Raw genomic sequence first — 20608 nt, 5'->3', positions numbered from 1 at the left:
ATATATATTCTTCATTCCCAAAGAACTGCATTTGGGATGGAAATATTTCCATGATTAGATTTCATTTTTCACAACACTTGCTGATTTGTTATCAGAGGGTTGATTTTATCACTTTTGATATAATTTTGTTTACTGAACTAGTATAGCAACATAATAGTATTGTACATCAAAGATGATAGAAAATACAAAAAAACTGGGTGTTTTTAAATACCTCTAAATAGCTTAAGAACAGTCATCACAGAGTTTATGTAGAGTGATCCAGTAGAGCTTTGTGGTAATGGAACTATACTTGCAATCTGTTGGTCACAAGTTTTAATCTCATTTTTAATTGGTAAAGAGTATCCCAAGAGCTGGCTGTCTTCCTTCTAGTCTCACTTCAAAATTAGGGAGAGATAGTGCAGATAGCTCTTGAGAAGCTTTGTGCAAGTTTCAGTGTAAGTATTCTGAGCCAATTATTTTAACATATCATTCTGTTTATTTATTTTAAAATAGTTTTTATTATTTTCACACCTAGAGAATAAAATTGAATATTTGTTTTTTGGTCTCTTCGTAGATTTAATAAGAATAAAAATCCTTGGCACCATGCAACTGCAGAAACAGCTGATTGTTCAGAATACAATAGCTTACTGTTATGAAATCTCTGGAGGAAATACTGCCATCTTTTTTCTTTTTTTAACTGAACAAGCTCTTTTTTATCAGTGGTGTTGCAAATATGTAGAAAGGATTTTATTTTTTTTCCTTTGAAGTTTTAGTGAATTTTGTGTTGGTTTTCTATTTGTTGTGTCAGACATGGACCTGGGTCCACAGCATCTGAATTCCTTCTTCACGAGTGCTAGTGGACAGAGTGTAATTGTAAGAACACTACATCAGATGGCCAGGTTGAGGTTTTCCCACTGTCGAGACTTGTTGCTCCTGCAACATCTGATATTGTCACTAGGTGATAAGGTGGGTTGTTAACAGTTGCTTGAAGTTTTTAGTTTAATTATTTCTTATCTTTATCCTCTACGTTTCACATTAAAAAAGTGAATTAGTACAAGTTTATTTATAATTACATGCTCTGTGTTGAACATATGTTTTCAATATGTGATGCCTTTGAGAAAGTGAATTGCTACATTTGGGTAATATTTTTCTATCTCCTTCTCAACAGAGTGGGCTCTCTTTTGAACAGTCTGAGAAGATTATTCAGAGACATTACCATTGACAAGTATATTTACCCAAGCCTATTACATTGTCCTGTGGTTGACTGAAGCTGAATGTTCGCCAGTTGAAATGAGTGCTTTGTAAGTTTTAAGACTTTATAAATAATGTACCAGTATGGACTAATGATGTGTTACTTTTGTAAACTGTGTTGTGTTTAATTTAAAACTTGGTATTTAATGTACCACTATGGACTAATGTTGGGTTAATTTGTAAACTGTATCTTATACGATTAGGACTTGTTAAATAATATACCAGTATGGACTGACGATGTGGCACTTTTGTAAACTGTGTTGTGTCAGTTTAAAACTTGGTATTTAATGTACTGCTATGGACTAATGATGTGTTACTTTTGTAACTGTAAACTGTGTTGTGTAAATCTAGTTATTTATATATGATTGACTTCAGCTGATTGATCTACTTCCAGTTATTATATAGTTTATTTAACTTAGTATTTTATATTATGCCTAATTATATGTCAGTAATGTATGATCATTAGGTATTTAAATGGACTTTGTTATTAATAAGTTGAATGATAAGTGGGAACTGCATTTAACTACATTTTGTTAGCTACATATAGAATTTTTTAACAGAACTGGACACTTGAAGGTTTTCTACATTTTGACAATAACATTTAGAATCTTAGCAGAATTGAACCTATACAGCCAGGTTTTGTGTGTGTGTGTATATACTTTGTAATAAATCAGAATATATGAACTTATACTAAGTTTCTCACCTGTATAGAGAAGGTGGACTTCGTCAACTTACTCTTCTTGATATCAATGAAGATTCCATGACAGCCAGGTCACAAAAATCAGGTTAGTTTTGATAGTGATAAACCCTTTTATGAATTGAAACTGAATATTAAAACTTGGTAAAACACAGTTTAGTTTTAATAGTGATCAACCATTTAGTGAATTGAAACTGAATATTAAAACTTGGTAAAACACAGTTTAGTTTTGATAGTGATCAACTGTTTTGTGAATTGAAATGTAATATAAGCAGTAATGATGCATATACATATATAATATGAAATGTGACTGAATTTAAAAAAAATACTAATCCATTAAAACACAGCCAGTATAGGTCACTTTTTAAAGGCCAGTTTCATATTTTGTGGATACAGTAACATGGGTGCAAGTGCACTGTGTTATTAAAACTTCTGTAATGTTGGCCAGATATGGCTGAAAGGTCATAATATATATATATATATATGTATTAGCCATCTAGACTAAAAATTTGTGTTTTAATGTTATAATTTTTAGTCATTCCAGAACAAACAAACAAAAAAGAAAACTGTATTTATTTCCCAATTTTTTATGGTGGTTACAAGGTTGGTCAAATCATATTAACCTTTTGGGTCTTTTTAGTTTTAAATCCTGACCTTCAAGTTTACCTGATGCAATTTGTTATTAGATCGTTTGTTATTAAACTTGAGAATAACGAAGACAATTGTTTTTAATATTGTGTTCCAGGTGTTCCTGAAGCTAAAACTATTATAGAGTTGTTTCTGAGAGACAGTTGTTTTTAATATTGTGTTCCAGGTGTTCCTGAAGCTAAAACTATTATAGAGTTGTTTCTGAGAGAGCAGGGAGGAATTCATGCTCGGCAGATGTTGGCTAACCAGCAGTTTCCTGAAGAAAACCCTACTGTTTGGGGTTCCTTGTTACCAATGTTAGTAGAGAACTTAGCCTGCCTTATGTATCCTTTGAAGGTAGTAACGTACAGTATATTACTTTAGCGTGGTTCTGAATTGGAGTGACTCCTGCTAAAATAAACAGTTTCTTTCTCGGGGATAACTTCTAAACAATCTTGACATTTTCGGAAGTTGATATAGAACATGTTCTGAATTCATTAGTATCAAACCATATTCATAAGTATTTAATTACACATTTTTAAACAAACTACTGTGCTTTATTGGTTGTTTGTAATAAATTAGAAGATTGTTTTAAAATATTATATAGGTGTAATAAAGTTATTTAGGTCTCTAAGCTTTGTCATGTGTTGGGTATAATAAAAAAATTACAAAATGTAAGATATATTTCTTGCTTATTAACCTATAAGATATACAATTTCATTAGACTGTGATTTTTGAACACCATGTTTAACAGTGTTTCCACACATCAGACATCCAGGATTTGGACTGTATGGTAGATCTTAATATACATCATCATTCTGGAATGAACTCTAATGTCCATTTTTAGCATTTTCAGGCTGTACTACAATGTCATGCCAAGGTTTATTTTTAAAAAAAATGCAGATTCAGAGATACTATTGCAAGTTTTTGACTTTCATAGTATGTAGTAGTAAACTTATAAGATATACATATGGTGTTGTGTTGTTGACTTAGCTGTCTGGCCTCTTGGCTAAGATCAAACAGTTTGTTGTGTTCTTTATCTATACAGTAGATCTGAAGATCTTGATATAAGTAGGATAATTATCATCTTGACCAGTGTTTCTCTACTGATTTCAGTGTAGCTTGCTTACAGTAATGCTGGACAGATTGTACTGTAGGTTCTAACTGAAACCCAGACATTAGTTGACAGAAGTGCCATCTAGCTGTTTCAAAAGCTTGTTCTCCAATTTTCGATCTCTTTCCCTTCTCTGAAAGTCATTGACCAACACAGCAGTACAAGCATAACATTTCTTTGTCAAAACTTGTTGCACATCATTAGCAGGTGAGAATAGTTTTGTATCATATATCTTGCAAATGTCATTTCCATTCATGTTCTTAAGACCATCTGGATCTTGTGGGAGTAACATGGTGCATAGAATCCTTAATACAGTCGTGCAGAGTACAAGCAGTTGATTGTTCTCGTCTAGAGCACTAAAACTTAGTGTCTACTGTCAAGCTTTATCATTTAGAACATTTGATATTACTGTGGATTAAGTACTAACAAACTGAATAGACATTGTTCCCTGTTGGAGTACTGAAACAATGCCTTGATTTCACACTTCAGTTCTTGGATGATCTTTGTTTCTTTGGTGTCACAAAATCCGAGGAATCCTCAGAAGTTTCATTAGACATTTCATCTCTACAATGGAATAGCATAATCAGTTCTTCCTTCATAACTTTAATTTGCTCTGTATCCTACCTGTTTTTGGTTTTTTTTACCATTTTGACCTCTGGATCTAAACCGTTGCATCTGTACTGGCATTGAGAGCATTTCCCAAAAGTACCTTAATTGCACACTTTACACTTCCAGGTCATTTTGTTCTTTTCCTGAATTTACATTGTTTTATCAGTACAAGATCAGTTCACTTCTTCATTAAATATCGATATCTCTTGTGGCTAACCGTGGATGAGTGTTCACCAATAAACAAATGATACAGAATGACTTGAAAAATTAGGTTCTGCAAACTCCTTGATGTTTGGGCCGTGGAAGCACTTTAAATGTATAAGAATTTTAGAGAATCAAAACAATATACTTTTTGCCCATTAAGATTTATACAGAGCAATGATGTGGTATGTTATTATTAACCAACCATAGGAATGTTCTTGAAAACTTGGTTTAATTATGTCAATATTTAAGATATTTTATTTTTTATTAAGCCTAGTCCTACAAAAGTAAAAACTTGTATAGTGTTATTTTGAATTACCATAATAATAAACACTGAAAGTGTTTCACAGATGGATAATTATTGAGTTATCACAGGTAATGTAAAACTAAATTGTTTATTGATAATAAAATGTATGTTAATTATAAGTTAACACCTGTTCAACAGCCTTGAAGATTGTAGTTTAAAAAAATTCATTGGAGATTAGAGCTTTACCCATAGTTTGATTGTATAGAAACATTTGAACTGCTTATTCAGATTTTGATGATATTGAATTATGATATTTCAAATATAGTTAAAGTGAAACATTCAAAATGGTTTATTCACATTTTGAGGATTTTGAAATATTTAAGAAAATTTAAGAAACTAGAGCAGTTGTAGTCGAGCTGGTTGTTGACTTAACTCACTCACTAGATGGCCAATCAGCACAAACTTTTTCTTCCTGAATTTCTTCTCACTCACTGTCAGTACCTCCCTCTGCAGGTAATTAAACACACTGTTGCAAATTTACCGTATTTAGTATGCAAATATTTATTGTGAATGCTGGTTCTGTACATGCTATAAGAAGATAATGAATCATATTTAGTGTTAGAATTTTGGGAGTGAGAGATAGCTTACAGTATTTGTTGTTATTGTTTTTGTTTTCTGGGAAGGCCATGAAACTGTGGAATATGTTTTCAGTATATGTAAGTAAAACCATTATTCATAAGATAAAAAAAAGTATTTATGAGGGAAGAAAAATAGGTCTTCTGTTTTATCTACTTAAAATGTGTATCTTTGGTGTTGAACTTTGAAATGTACATGAATAAAATACATAGAAGTATATGTTTTAGAAATTTTAGTTTTAAATTACTTAATTATTGGTGTTAAAAGAGTTTTTACATATCATTTGTTGACAACAGTAAAGACTTTCAGTGCTAATTTTTGTCCACAGGAATATGTCGCTCTTCTCCAGGGTTGGTGCGAGTGGAACAACTGTTCTCGTCAGTTTCTTCGCCAACTGCTACCTCAATATGGGGAGCCATTAAAAGCTGTTGATCTTTTCAGTCAAGCCTCAGAGGGTGTTGCACATGAAAACTTCTTGAGATATAAGCTACTACAGGCGTCTGAAGATGTTAGTACTGAAAGTTTAGTTGTCCAGTACTACTTGAAAGTGAGTGACTAGTACTGATGGATTGCAAGTATCTCATACTGTTTCTCTTTTACTATTGAGACAGACAAAATATTTGTTGCATGTAAATATTAACATTATCACATAAATAAACACTGTTATACCATCGTAACAGAATAGTTACATTAATGTTTTTTAAGTTATTTTGATCAGTGCTTTTGTATTAAATTTAATTTATGTTTTAAAAGTTAAGAATATATTGACTTTATCAACGTCCGTGTATTTCGTAATGTATCTCTAAGCCGTGTGTTAAAAGAATAGAAAACAACATTTTGGAACTAAAGGATCAAATGGTTTGAAGATATATTTGTTATTTTCAGGTTGTTCAGCTGCTAGAATGTTTTGGTCTCTATGACTGTATTGTCACCATTGCAACAAATGCTCTCACTGCAGCTGAGAAGAATGACCCAAACATTGTAGGTTTCTGTTGTTTATTAAAATGTGAGGGGATGAACTGTCATAGAGTTTCTTTTGTTGTTAGATAAAATATAGGTTGTTATGAAAAAAAAACCAAAAAAACTGGATATCTAATTGAAACCAGATTAAGGGCAAATAAGTGTAGTTGATCCAAGTCTCCTGGATGCAAGGTCACTACCAGCTAAGACAAAAAATAATAAAATAAATAGATGTCTCATTGGAAAACCTGTGTTTGTTTACAGCTGTATCACTATGACAACATCATTTTAGTAATTTCTGATAAACGTATTAATTTTAATTAACATGTTCTTCTGGATTGTTCTTTATAAATATTAGAATTGTGTATATTATTTAGTTACTGATTGTTTTGTGTATTATTAAAACTGTAATTAGTAAACAGAATCCACTTGTTTATAAAATTCATCTTTGGTAATCCCCAGACCTCCAAGTCCTTTATCTGACCCTAATTAAGGTGTATGATTACTTAGAAATTTTTGGACTGTTTCTATGACTTATTACTAAGTCTATAGTTACTTAGAAATGGCTTGTTGTGATGGTGTAAATATGATTTATTTAATAAAAAAATAAATAAAATATGTCTTGAGGTGAGGCAACAGTATGCAATTATTGAGTACTGCCTGGTGAAATACTTTAACTCAAATAGGTTACCCTCAGATTTTAAGGCATAAGGTTTGTGTTCTGTTTTTGTAATTTCCAAAAGTTTTTGTGCACCTGGTACCACAGGTCAGGAACCACTTGTTTATAACTTACTGGTTCAGATGGTTAAGTATATGGCTTTTTATTGAATATCCTTGATCAAAAACCTACCCCTCTCCCAGTGAATTTTCTCATAAGAAGTGACCAAGCTTCTTTAGTGAAACATGTTTTCAATACCTCTTTTAGGGCCATTGGTTAGCATTACAGCCTGAACCTTGGTGGATCATCATTGATGATTCATTACCACAAAAAAAAAATGTTTTAAAACTTGTTCATCTTGTGACAGTTAATCCTACAATTACATCAAACAAGTCAAGAAATTTACAATGAATGTTGTTTATTGGGTACCTTCCCTCTAACATACCAGTTTAAATTAAGAACAACTGTTGTAGATAGCCCTTCAGTAGTTTTGCACAGATGTTTGAAAACAACCATACTTTTGTACACATATTTTGTAACCCATTTTGATATATTTAATCTTGTGCTCATTCTATCTTACTTTTCTTACACATTTCAATTACATTTTTCTTGTATCACATTTAGTAGAATTGAATGTGGTTTCGTAATGTTCTCTAATGTTCTTCAATATTTTATGTTTCATAACATAATGTGTTAAAAATGAAAAAAAATATTAATTCATATTCAAATCATTTTTGAAGCAGGGAAATATTTGTGTTTTATTTTCTGTTAGCCGACACTATGGTCTTTGATATTTAAATACCAGTTGGAACTGGGGAGGAACGAAGAAGCTTACACTGCCATGACCTCTAACCCTGATATTTCAAGGTCAGTGTTTACAAATAATAATAACAGGTCAATTGTAATTATATTAACTTTCAGTCTTTTTAATCTTGTTTAAGCATGAAGTCTTCCAGTTGGTCAGTGGGTAAGTATATGTTAAAATGTGGGCCTTGATATCGTGTGGTGAACATAACAGATAACCCAGATAGATAGATAATGAACCCAAAACAGGTAATGAACTATAATATTTTTTTTTCATTTTTTGATTGACAAACTAATTGTGTGATTGTGAGATTAGATTTCACCTAATATTTTATATGCTTATTATTATGTAAAAATTGGTTGTCGTGGAGATGCTATATCTTTACAATTTGTTGCCACAGTAACTAATACCAGACAAACATTGTTGATTTATATGTGTATTATGAAACTTATAGTCTGTCTGTAGTTATTAGATTCTTTATATCTGGTATGGATGTCATGCAAATGGCTACAGTGTCATGTAAATCTAAGCAGCATGATAATGTATTTACAACAAACTTGTGTGAGAACGTTAGGCTTAGAAACTTGTGTTTTATTTAAAATAATAATTTCCAAGTAAGAAACATCTCCAACTGTACTTCAAAAGTATTTGCTGTTGGGTCCTGACATGGCCAGTTGGGTTAAGGCGTTTGACTCGTGATCTCAGGGCCAAGGGTTTGAATCTCCATTGCACCAAACATGCTTGCCCTTTCAGCTGTAGGGGCATTATAATGTCACAGTCAATCCCACTATTTGTTGGTAAAAGAGTAGCCCAAGAGTTGGCAGTAGGTAGAGATAATTAGCTGCCTTTCCCTCTAGTCTTACACTGCTAAATTAGGGACAACTAGCACAGATAACCCACATGTAGCTTTGCACAAAATTCAAAAACAAACAATTTGCTGTTAGGGGTTAGGCTTAACATTAGTTTCAGGAGTAACAAAAGTGTTCTTTTCTTTTTTCTGACCCCTAGTACAGCTGGTATGTCTCCGGATTTACAGCTAAAATCAGGGGTTCAATGCTCAGCAGATAGGATGTGGCTTTGCTATACACACACATAGAATGTCAACCTTGCAGTTCCTTGTAGAATGTCTCCCCTCGGTGGGCTCAGCAGATAGCCTGATGTGGCTTTGCTATAAGAAAACAGAAACACTTTCTTCTCTCCTAGTTAGGATGGAAATTATTTCACAATTTTTCATTACAGGAGAAAAGACTGCTTGCGTCAGTTTCTTGTGGTGTTATGTGAACGAAGACAGCTAAAGGCACTTGTGGAATTTCCATATATTGATATGCAGGAAGACCTGATAACCATATTGGAATCACGGGCAAGAGCTTCAGATCTTTTGTCTCACAACTATTATGATCTTCTATATTCCTTCCATATTCAGTGTAACAATTTCAGAAGGGGTAAGTTATTGTGTATGAAAAGACATTCTCATGTTGTTGAAGTGAAGATATGAAATATTTTTTATAACTCACTTTAACCTTTATGTTATAATATGTAACAAGGTTATTCTAGTTCTTTAATACCCAACCAAAGACAATAGTTCAGAGCCATATAAGATATTTATTGGTTCATGGTGATAAGCCTCAGGTTTTAGACATTTATATAGGTTATAGTCTACCTTTGTTGTAGCACTATTGAGCCAAGTTTAACAAACTGAAATTAACAACTGTTGAAAGTAGGTCCATGCTGTCCATAATCTTTAGAAGATGGTACAGACATAGTTTTTACTATTTAGGACGACTAGATATACTACCCTTTAGGAGGTGGTAGACACACGCTATTTCACCATTTAGGTTATGGTAGACACAAGAGAGAGTAGAAACCTTGTGAGGAAACATTAGATTTTACTCCCAGTACAACTGAAAGTTGTTACTGTTGGATGTATACAAACGGTGTTAATGTTAGTGCTTTGTTTTCCTCAGGTGCAAGCACCATGTATGAATACGCTTATCGCGATTAGGCCGAGAGGTGGTAGGTGCTCAGGCTCTCATGAAACAGGCATGGTGCTATCTCACAGCCTTAAGTTGTCTTCGACTGGTTGACCCGAAGTTTGCTTGGATTGTGAAACCTGTTCCTTCTAACAATCTTGTAAGTGTTAAATATTTGACTGGTTGGGGGTAGTGGTATAAGATAATGAATTCTCTTCTTGTCAGAATAGGTCGTGCGTCATGGAGGATGTAAAACAAAATTTGTTTAGGTATAAATTCATAGCAAAGTTTTAGTTATGCAGTTGTTTAAATATAAACATATATGTATACATTTTATATTTAAACAACTACATGGCCTAAAGTTTGCCTGGATTATGAAATTTGTACGTTCTGAGTAGCCTTAGCTGGGCATTTTCCTAATGTTTTTATATTGCTGTTCTTATTAAAGTTTTGTAATTATAGAGGATTCTGATGTGAGATTAATCCACCTTTTATATATAAAAAAAAATAAATAAATTGAAAATATGAAGGGATGTGAAACAGTGTCATCCACGCTATATCTGACATTTCCAGTTCTAACAAGGACTTTTTCCTGCTCAACACTTTGGGTCAGCTGGGATACAATGGACGTAGTAGTGATTGAAATACTGTCTATATTAGCAACTTATATTACAACAGTTGTTATGGTAATTGTATTAAGCTGGGAAAATGTATTTTTTATCATTTTTACGTTATGACTAAAGGAAAAGATTTTTTTATATTATATTACATATTTACTTTAACAACTTTTATGACTGATTTTCATTTAATCAATTAATTAATTTATTATTATGAAGAACTGGTGAATATATTAACTCTTTCAGAAGGGGCTCGATTCTGTGAACTGTCCTTGTAACCATTCTGTGCTTATTATGGTTTTCATGCTATTGGTTTTATTTTAGTAAGGGTTATGTTCACAAAATTTGTCAGTGAACTGTACAAGGTTTTTTTTAATGGAAAATATCAGATTTTTTTAATAACTTTTAAGATTTTTATGTAATGTTTTTCTCATGCTTTCTTTAGATTGTTGAATATCCAACATTCAAAATAATTTTGATTTTAAGGTTAAAAATACTTTTATGCATCAGAAGTATTCATATTTCACGTTCTTAACCTGTAATAACCTTCAGATAATTATCAAACATTTTTAATCGAAACCTTTATTTTATCTGTTATTTTCACTACAGAATCTTTGTAAGGGTTTAGTTGGTTTGACCAAACTTGTAACCACCATAAACAAAATTAGGAAATATAAATTTTGTTTCATTAGAAATTTAAAACACATTCTAACATAAACACAAAGATAGCTTATATCTCCTAATATTATAAATCAATTAATATTTTTATAAACAATCAATAACACTTTGAACGTGAGCCAACAAATGAGATGACATGACCTTTGACATATGCACCATATCAATAAGGCTAAGGAAGGAGTTTAAGTATAAATGTTTTTATAAAAATTTCAGAAAAGGTTTGTTAAGTGCTGTAATGCATTCCATCATGATACAGTTTTAACTTTCAAGATTTCTACCAAAAAAAGAGAAAACTGTCTATTCTAATTGTATGTATTGATACTGCTGTTAAATAATATCTTCCAACATATAATATGAATGTTTTTTTATGTTGCTTGGTTTGCAGTGTGATCTTTCAAATGGTGTGTGTGTGTTACGTAAACAAATAATACTGAAGTTAAAAGCTAGTTATTATGTTTAATAAATAATACAGTATTAAAAAAATCGCTGTCCTCTGTCTGTTGTGTTGTGACCTAGATAAACATAGAAATAATAAACATTTTTTAAAATAAATATAGATGGATTCTGAACCTGCTGATGGGATGTCTCCAAAGAGGACATCTGATGGTGAAGAAATTCTTAACAAATGTAAGAATTTTACAGGGAAATAAATGCAACCAGTAAACATACTTTAAAGAGTGAAACTAAATTACATTGAAACTAACTTTTTCTTCATGGTCTGTCTAAAGTCAGTTTCTGTTATGTTTCAGTTCACTAGGGAAGAGATACTGAAACACACATAGAGAATGTTTTTTCATTAACACATATTAAGTTATTTAAACTTAAATAATGTTTCTCCAGTAATCTTTGCTTGATATCTGTACACATCTACAAATACTGTGTCATTGTTTGATTACAGTTTTGTTTAAATACATGAGTGGTGTGGGATTTTTTGTTTGAATAGGTTAGTCTGTCATGTATATCGTATGATATTTTTGAGTTGGTAAAAATAATACGATTTAAGGGACATTCTATTTGGGGAGGCTGCTTTTTCACAATAGTTGTTCAACGAGGGTTGCCACTTGGGTAGTTACAGATGAAATCTCTCTCTTTACCCCTTTTTTACCCATACTGCCTGTGATCAAACATTGGGTTTGTTCTGACTTTGTATTTTTAACTTTACTTCACCACTGTTAATATCTAATGTAAACCACAACATAAACAATATCTTTTGTTGTTGTTATATAAAACTACATGTTAGTACAAAATAGTTTTCACACCTATGTTTACATTTAAATAGATGGGTATGCAAGCATCCTTTTTCTATGTTATATTTTCTTTGATATCAGGCTAAGTATTTTATTCTTGAAACTAAGACTTACTGAGTGTTTTCCCACCACTACAATAGCAATAAAGAGACGTATAGAAGTGTTAGAACTGGCAGACATCAAACGAGAGTACGACTTGGTTCATTCTCGTCTCCAGCTTATTCAAAAGGATCCTAACGCTATTCATACAGCCTCCGTTCCTCTTTCAGCGAGTGAAACGGTTGCTCTTCTTGTTGGAGGGGGATTGTTTGATACTGCTATCCATGTGTGTCAGGCCTTTGACCTTTCCCTTGCTCCTGTGTTTGAAGGCCTTGCATCACGGTAAAAATCAATATCTTTATCTTGCAGCATTGAAATATTTAATAATAACATAGTTTTAGAATGTTGGTATTTTGTTAACCTTTTCTATATATATGTAGTAGATTATTTCTGTGAAGTTTTCACGTTTGTAGATTCCAGAATCAAATCATATGTGATGTAATTTGTTAAATATTTTTTTATATACTTTTAGCACTTCCAAAATTTTCTGTAAAACCATTTTAATAATATTTGTGTTTTTAAATCTTAACAACTGTGAAACATAATTATCTTGATGGATTAATAGCTTGCATAATTAAAAAAGACAAAAAGACCAGTTTTTGAACTCACGGTTTTCTTGTTTGGTAATAGAAACCTGAACCTAAGGTGTTAGTGTTTTATAAACAGAATGCCAATGGTTTGTCAACAAATATCTCCCTTGTTTGGTTATAAAAACCTGAACCTAAAAGTCTTAGAGTTTTATAACCAGAGTGCCATTACTTTTTCAACAAAAATTTTAGTTTGGCAATAGAAAGAAAAAGTACAAATAACACAAACAGAAGTTTATATTTTTACATGTTTGGTCACTTTCATTGTTTTAGTATTATCTTTTGTATTTAATGCTGTTGTTGGTATGTTTTTTGAACTAACTTAAGATAAAATACTGTGGTCATCTCTAGGTGTGTGAGTCTAATGCATCAATCTACGAGAAATGTTAAAGAGCACTTTGACTCTGCAGAAACTTGGGAATGGCTTGCAGAAAATGAAATAACAGATACACAGTGTGTCAGTGATCCCAGGTGTGGATATTAAATTTCTCTTGTATGTTTTTTTCAGATAAGTGTTTTTGTTTTTAATTTAAAATATACACTTCTTAGTTAAGGAGGTTTAATGAATTTTCTGTGGAATTTTCCTGCTGCTTCTTGGACTTCAAGGTGGTATTTTGACCTCCATTCAGAGTCATTCTCCTGACCTGAAGCCCAAACCATTGAAGTTACTATTTAATTGTGCTTTAAAGGAAAGTTCATGTAATGCTAAGTGTGAAACAGTTCTTTATACGGTTAGACATTGTTTTGTTTTTAAACTAATTGTTACAGACAGGTATTATAAGTTGCTGTATAAACCTCTGAGTAGTATTGTTTGGAATATTGCTGTACCCAATATGTACTTATACAAACCTATCTGAATAAATTTATTAGCCAGTGTTTAAGTACCTCCCCCAAAAAAAAAGGGGGTGTGTGTGATAATTCATTAAATTTCAGGGAAAATTATATGAGTGGTATTCATCTAAGATTAATTGATAAGGTTTTTATAATACACTTGGAAAGGAAACTTCATACAAAATAAATATGATTTCATTATAAAACTAGAATTATACAAGAAAATTCGATAAATTTTGTATTCTTCTAACATTACTTAAAGACTCGTATTGAGTGCGCTTATTTTAAGCAGTTTGTAAACTTGTTTTCTAATAGCACATACTTGCATTACACACAGATTGTGCATACAGTAAGAGATAAAACCAAGCTAATGTGTCCATATATTTTTGTAGTTGGTGTTCACTTATTAATTTAGTTGTTTAGGATGAAAGAACCATCATGTTTTCCAAAAGATGCTAACCAAACACAATGGTGTCATTCAAATATTGATGCTATCTTGGTTTGATGTTGTTTCTTTGTTAATATTGCTTAAGATTCAGTTTTATCTTTCTATAAATATAGTAAAATTAATACTTTCTTGGCTTGTTGTAAAAAGTGATGTGAGATATACATAAAATCTTGTTTAATTCATGCATAGTTTCCTTTTCTGTGACAGTTACAAAAAGAACATTTAGTGTTCTTCATGGAAATTAGTTTATTGTTACATATTAGAGGAAGTTGTTTTCTTTATTTAATTACTTTTTCTATTTCAACAGTGGACAGAGACAGGCGTGGCTACTACTTCAGAACTATCTTAATCGATACGAAAAACCGGGGATGACAACATACCATCGTTGTGTCGCAACAAGGCTTCTAGCTCTAGGAGCAGCTCTGCCAACTTGGTTTCAGAATTCATACAAAGTTAGATATGTTACTTGTTCATCAGTTCAAAAAAATAATAAATAAAACATTAAATATTTTTTTCTTAACTTTACAGTGATATTAAAAGAAATCACAGTTCTTTGGACCAGATTTATTAGAACACACTTTACTTTGGACTTGCTCTCAGACAAAGTTTTTCTTTATGTATTTTTTAAGTATTGCAGTATTCTTTAAAAGCTCAAACTATAAATTTTAAACTTAGCAGGAATTTGGTCAAGCATGACCCAGTGGTAAGTGTACTGGCCTATGGATCTGTAGGTTCACCATCTGTGGCTTGTCTGGAAACAAAACAAACTACTATGTGCATTAGGTACAACAAAATGTTGATGTTAAAATTCATCTATTCTGTCAGGCCAAAGTTTGTGCTGTGAACTAGTTGCCTTAATTCAAGTATTATGGTAAATCTGAAGGATTGTTATCGTAAAACCAGGCTCTGATACCCGTGGTGGCATGGCCAGATGGATAAGGTATTCATCTTGTAAGCTGAGAGTTGTGGGTTCGAATTTCCGCCACACCAAACATGCTCACTCTGTCAGCCATGGGGGCATTATAATGTGATGGTCAATCCCACTGTTCGTTATTAAAAGAGTACCCCAAGAGTTGGCGGTGGGTGATGATGACTAGCTACCTTCCATCTAGTCTTACACTGCAAAATTAGGGACAGCTAGTGCAAATAGCCCTCTTGTAGGTTTGCGTGAAATTCAAAACAAACCAAACAAAGCTGATACCTGTGGTGGGGGACAATAGATATTCCATCGTATCTTTGTGTTTAACAACAAATTAGAGTAGTTTTTGTTCAAAATTAGATAAAACTTGTACAGATAGTTTCTGAGTAGTTTTGCATGAACTTTCATAAACTTTGCAGGAGATTGCAGATAAAGAAATCAGTTTTGTTATATTAGGCCTTTATTTTTTCCTAAACAATGGAGCTGATTAGTAAGAGTTTGGTGAAGGATCTTGAAAGTAAATGAACAAATAATTATGACCTTCATTTACTTTGACTTTATTTCTGTTCATTTTCATTTATTTTTAAATAATTTAATGTTTTAACTTAGAATCCAAAAGTTCAGTGCTCACATCTTCAGTTATACAAGCTGGTTTCTATAGTTCCGTATAGACTGGCGTTTCGACTGGACAAGCTCTCGAGCAAAACTATCAAATTGCTTGATTGTCTTTACTGAGTTGATCTGTAGACTTTTGTTTTCCAAATTGTTGTTTTGTTAATGTCACACTCAATTTTAATATGAAATTAATTAAGCCTCACTTTACTGCTAAGTGTGTTGATAGCAGATAAAGAGAAACACTCTTGATGACGAGAAACCCACTTGAAATTAAAATATATCTCAGAATAGCTGGTAAGGGTATTAACACTTAACAGAAAGTGTTAATGCTCATACCAGCTGTTCTGAGATATAAAAAAAAAACGTTATTAGGATTGTATATTTCTGTTTTAACCATTAGATAAAGTGATGCATCTCCAAAAAAGTTTTGTAACCTATTAACAGAGTTAATGAAAAATGAAGTAGAATTATTTAACTGAAAATAGATATAAGTAACCTCAAATAATTATAGGAAAAATAAGTATTCTCTTTAAGAATGTTTAATGTTATGAAATAGACAAAGGTATGTAACATAATGTTGTAGTATGTTGCTTATTTATATATTTTTCTTCTCCATAGAAACATAATATAGCTGAACTTTTGATGCTATATGTTATGTATGACCTAGTTTCTGAAGCAGTAGAACTGACTGTAGAATATATTGATGCCACACTTGGCCACGGAAAGGAATACTTTGGTCTGAAGGTCTGTTCTAAGTTTTTTTTTTACCTGAACAATAGCTGACAAAAACAGTAAATTAATGTTGCATTTGTGATTGTTCTTTCTATGTTGATATTTTATTATAAGAGAAATTATTACAGTGTTTATATTTTTTAATTCTTAACTTGTTCTTAAACAAAGGCTAAGATTCAAAGAATGGTCTTTTTTATATTTAACTTTTCAGTTGTCATTATTTTCAAACACAGAGTTTTGATATCAGTTGTCATTATTCTCAAACACAGTTTTGGTATCAGTTGTCATTATTCTCAAAGACAGAGTTTTGGTATCAGTTGTCATTACTCTCAAACACAGTTTTGATATCAGTTGTCATTATTCTCAAACACAGTTTTGATATCAGTTGTCATTATTCTCAAACACAGTTTTGATATCAGTTGTCATTATTCTCAAACACAGTTTTGGTATCAGTTGTCATTATTCTCAAAGACAGAGTTTTGGTATCAGTTGTCATTATTCTCAAACACAGAGTTTTGATATCAGTTGTCATTATTCTCAAACACAGTTTTGATATCAGTTGTCATTATTCTCAAACACAGAATTTTGATATCAGTTGTCATTATTCTCAAACACAGGGTTTTCATATCAGTTGTGGTTATTCTCAAACACAGAGTTTTGGTATCAGTTGTCATTATTCTCAAACACAGAGTTTTGATATCAGTTGTCAGTTTTGATATCAGTTGTCATTATTCTCACACAGAGTTTTGATATCAGTTGTCATTATTCTCAAACACAGTTTTGGTATCAGTTGTCATTATTCTCAAACACAGAGTTTTGGTATCAGTTGTCATTACTCTCAAACACAGTTTTGGTATCAGTTGTGGTTATTCTCAAACACAGAGTTTTGATATCAGTTGTCATTATTCTCAAACACAGTTTTGGTATCAGTTGTCATTATTCTCAAACACAGTTTTGGTATCAGTTGTCATTATTCTCAAACATGGGGTTTTGGTATCAGTTGTCATTATTCTCAAACACAGAGTTTTGATATCAGTTGTCATTATTCTAAAACACAGTTTTGATATCAGTTGTCATTATTCTCAAACACAGTTTTGATATCAGTTGTCATTATTCTCAAACACAGTTTTGATATCAGTTGTCATTATTCTCAAACACAGTTTTGATATCAGTTGTCATTATTCTCAAACACAGTTTTGATATCAGTTGTCATTATTCTCAAACACAGTTTTGGTATCAGTTGTCATTATTCTCAAAGACAGAGTTTTGTATCAGTTGTCATTATTCTCAAAGACAGAGTTTTGATATCAGTTGTCATTATTCTCAAAGTACAGTTGTCAGTATTTGAGTTTTGGTATCAGTTGTCATTATTCTCAAACACAGTTTTGATATCAGTTGTCATTATTCTCAAACACAGTTTTGGTATCAGTTGTCATTATTCTCAAACACAGAGTTTTGATATCAGTTGTCATTATTCTCAAACACAGTTTTGGTATCAGTTGTCATTATTCTCAAACACAGAGTTTTGGTATCAGTTGTCATTATTCTCAAACACAGAGTTTTGATATCAGTTGTCATTATTCTAAAACACAGTTTTGGTATCAGTTGTCATTATTCTCAAACACAGTGTTTTGATATCAGTTGTCATTATTCTCAAACACAGGGTTTTCATATCAGTTGTCATTATTCTCTAACATATATGTAAGTTCTTGTTACCATCAAAGGTTTTCTACCAGTTAGTACTATTGTAATAGGTGAAACATCTTTTCAGTTGTCACTCTGCCATAGCTAATTCAGGATATATCTTGATCAGATAACTTTTCAACATTGTTTTAAAGACATTTTACTGGTTTTTTGTAATGTTATAACAACTGGTTGTTGATTGATGTTGTTGTTGCACAAATAAAAATAACAGTGCAACAGCCTTTTGTAACATTACTGGATGTTGTTAACGGTGTAGTAACACGATAAAAGGGACAGTGTATTAGAGGTCACCATGAATATTACATGTGTTACCAACAAAATAACTTTCATGTGATTTTTGCTTGTCTTGTTTATAAACTTTTTGAATTTTTTTACACAGAAAACGTAAGTGTTAGCTTTTCATTAAAACATGATACATCCATGTCCTGTTTAACAATAACAGTGTTGTTAATTCGGTTGTGACTATAGTATTTTAAATAGTTGTTACTAAAACATAATTGTTTATCCACTAACATTTTATCATCAGGTTTTCTGGGTTTTTTGTGTGTTTTTTTTCTACTTGCTTTCTGATTCTTTAATATCATTGTTTTAAATAATGTTTCATGTAGTAATGTAGCTAAAGAACCGGACTGAAATCAGTGAAACATTTTACAAACAAATGTTCTTACATACAGCATGCTCTTCATGGAACTGCACCCCCTGTGTGGATGCCCCACAATGTATTTGATCATATTCTGACAGCATTGTCTGAGAACCGATCTGGATTGGTTCTTACTCAGGTCTGTATTGTTGAAGATATTGTTATGTAATCTTTAGAAAACTAAATATGAAACGTTTTAACTTGCCTCTGTATGTGGATAAATTTCAGGTGTTTTTATACTCTAAATTTACTGAGTACACATTTGTATACACTAGTAGGTTCACTGAGGCCTAACACTTCTTAAGAATGATGTAACATATTTTTGCTGGAACTGTCCATCATTAATTTTGTTTAATTTGGTAGCATGATTACAACAAGAATCTGCGAGATCCGTATGTCCTGACAGACTCCACAACCCATACTCTGTACATAGATGTAAACTATGTGGTTAAATGTTGCTTTTTAAGAGTATCACTTTATACACTCAGCTTTGGTTTGGTAGCTTTCTGGTTGGAGGTTTTCGTGTTTGTTGCTGGTGGCAGATTTTAGGTTTTAAATGTGACTGTAATAAGTACATTGTGGTGTCATCTATTAAACGACACCACAAACAAATGTCCATTAAAAAAAACAAACAGTATGTGGAACAACCATTTCTTTATCTGAGAACACAATCTGTATAAATATAATAATATTGTTTGTTGTATGTCCATGTAATTACTTTGCAGGATGTACACTGGACTTCACTGAAATTGGTACGGAGGTTCATTAGGTCCCTGTGGGGCTACATCCAAATCTTCAGTTTTTATGGGTGTTTTTTGAGTTTCTCACCACTTCTTTTCCCCCTGTTTATGGATTTTCACAATTATTAACAGTTTTATATACTCAGCTTTCATTGGGGGCTTTTCTTCCTACTGTTTTTATGTGGCAGGTTTTAGGGTTTAAAAAAGAAATACTCAGAACTCATTCTACATCATGTTTATGGTTAAAGAAATGAAATCAAAAGACTTTGTGAGAAAGGAAGTGATGTTTTTATCAAAAGATATTATTTACATACATGTAGAGTCTATGCTATCCCATCATTCTGTCTTTGTCATATCCTTTGTTTTATAAATGAGGTATTCCTCTAGATTGGGTTAAAGTGTGGTCCTAAATGCCATTCGGTGCAAGTTTTCCACCTTCATTAAAGGCTTCTTTCTTCCAAGTAATATAACTTGTGAGTTTAAGTATCAGACAAGTGTTAAAAATATTATCCATTGTGCTGTGACCCTTATTTCCAGTAATTTTTCACTGCACTTAAAATGTGGAAGTAATAATATTAACATAGCTGCGTATTTGGTGAATGTTCTGTATTGTTAATGCTATTAAATATGCTTCTAGGATAGCATATGATAATGTTACTGCTAACATTTGATAACAGTTAAAAAGTTTTCCCTGTTAAAAATCTTCTTTCCTTGTTGCAAATTTAATAATAATTATATATTTCCATGTCGTCTTTGAAACAGGTGGAAAAGATGATGCAGTGCAAATTGGATCAGTATTATCAGTTGTTAGAAAGAGCATCTGAAGCTAAAGCTACTCTGATTGGACAGCTTCCATCTTCATCCGCTATGATCACTTCCCTAATGGAAACGACGTAAAATTTATATTGGACATAATTTTATCACTCACTAAACCTAACATCACAAATTTTAATTTCTTTCTGTAAGTTAGAGTTACAATAAACTGTTTGTTTTTTAC

At 31.9% G+C, this 20608-nt stretch overlaps 2 protein-coding genes across 2 annotated transcripts; both read left to right on the top strand.

Moving 5' to 3' along the window:
* Positions 1 to 792: 792 nt before the first annotated feature.
* On the top strand, positions 793 to 9801 carry LOC143250020 (nuclear pore complex protein Nup160-like). Its single transcript, XM_076500655.1, has 10 exons — positions 793 to 945; positions 1148 to 1280; positions 1942 to 2015; positions 2742 to 2898; positions 5170 to 5238; positions 5629 to 5908; positions 6247 to 6342; positions 7752 to 7846; positions 9024 to 9226; positions 9749 to 9801. The coding sequence occupies exons 2-10, from the start codon at positions 1270 to 1272 to the stop codon at positions 9784 to 9786; spliced, it is 1023 nt and encodes a 340-aa protein (XP_076356770.1). The 5' UTR covers positions 793 to 945; positions 1148 to 1269; the 3' UTR covers positions 9787 to 9801.
* On the top strand, positions 9760 to 20608 carry LOC143248574 (nuclear pore complex protein Nup160-like). The gene is made up of 8 exons (XM_076497038.1): positions 9760 to 9914; positions 11607 to 11676; positions 12437 to 12677; positions 13334 to 13453; positions 14569 to 14713; positions 16414 to 16539; positions 18906 to 19010; positions 20374 to 20608. The coding sequence occupies exons 1-8, from the start codon at positions 9816 to 9818 to the stop codon at positions 20506 to 20508; spliced, it is 1041 nt and encodes a 346-aa protein (XP_076353153.1). The 5' UTR covers positions 9760 to 9815; the 3' UTR covers positions 20509 to 20608.

The sequence above is a fragment of the Tachypleus tridentatus genome, chromosome 4 (genome assembly GCF_004210375.1).
Source record: "Tachypleus tridentatus isolate NWPU-2018 chromosome 4, ASM421037v1, whole genome shotgun sequence".
NCBI classification, from domain to species: Eukaryota; Metazoa; Arthropoda; class Merostomata; order Xiphosura; family Limulidae; genus Tachypleus; species Tachypleus tridentatus.
This window is presented reverse-complemented; position numbering and strand designations above follow the sequence as displayed.

Excerpts from the sequence above, each read along its gene's own strand:
- LOC143250020 (XM_076500655.1), top strand. Across the intron at positions 2,899-5,169 it reads GAGAACTTAGCCTGCCTTAT|ATGGCCAATCAGCACAAACT; the intron begins GTATCCTTTGAA and ends CTCACTCACTAG. Across the intron at positions 7,847-9,023 it reads TCTAACCCTGATATTTCAAG|GAGAAAAGACTGCTTGCGTC; the intron begins GTCAGTGTTTAC and ends TTTTCATTACAG.
- LOC143248574 (XM_076497038.1), top strand. The coding sequence starts at position 9,816 with ATGAAACAGGCATGGTGCTATCTCACAGCCTTAAGTTGTCTTCGACTG. Across the intron at positions 13,454-14,568 it reads CAGTGTGTCAGTGATCCCAG|TGGACAGAGACAGGCGTGGC; the intron begins GTGTGGATATTA and ends CTATTTCAACAG. Across the intron at positions 16,540-18,905 it reads AGGAATACTTTGGTCTGAAG|CATGCTCTTCATGGAACTGC; the intron begins GTCTGTTCTAAG and ends TCTTACATACAG.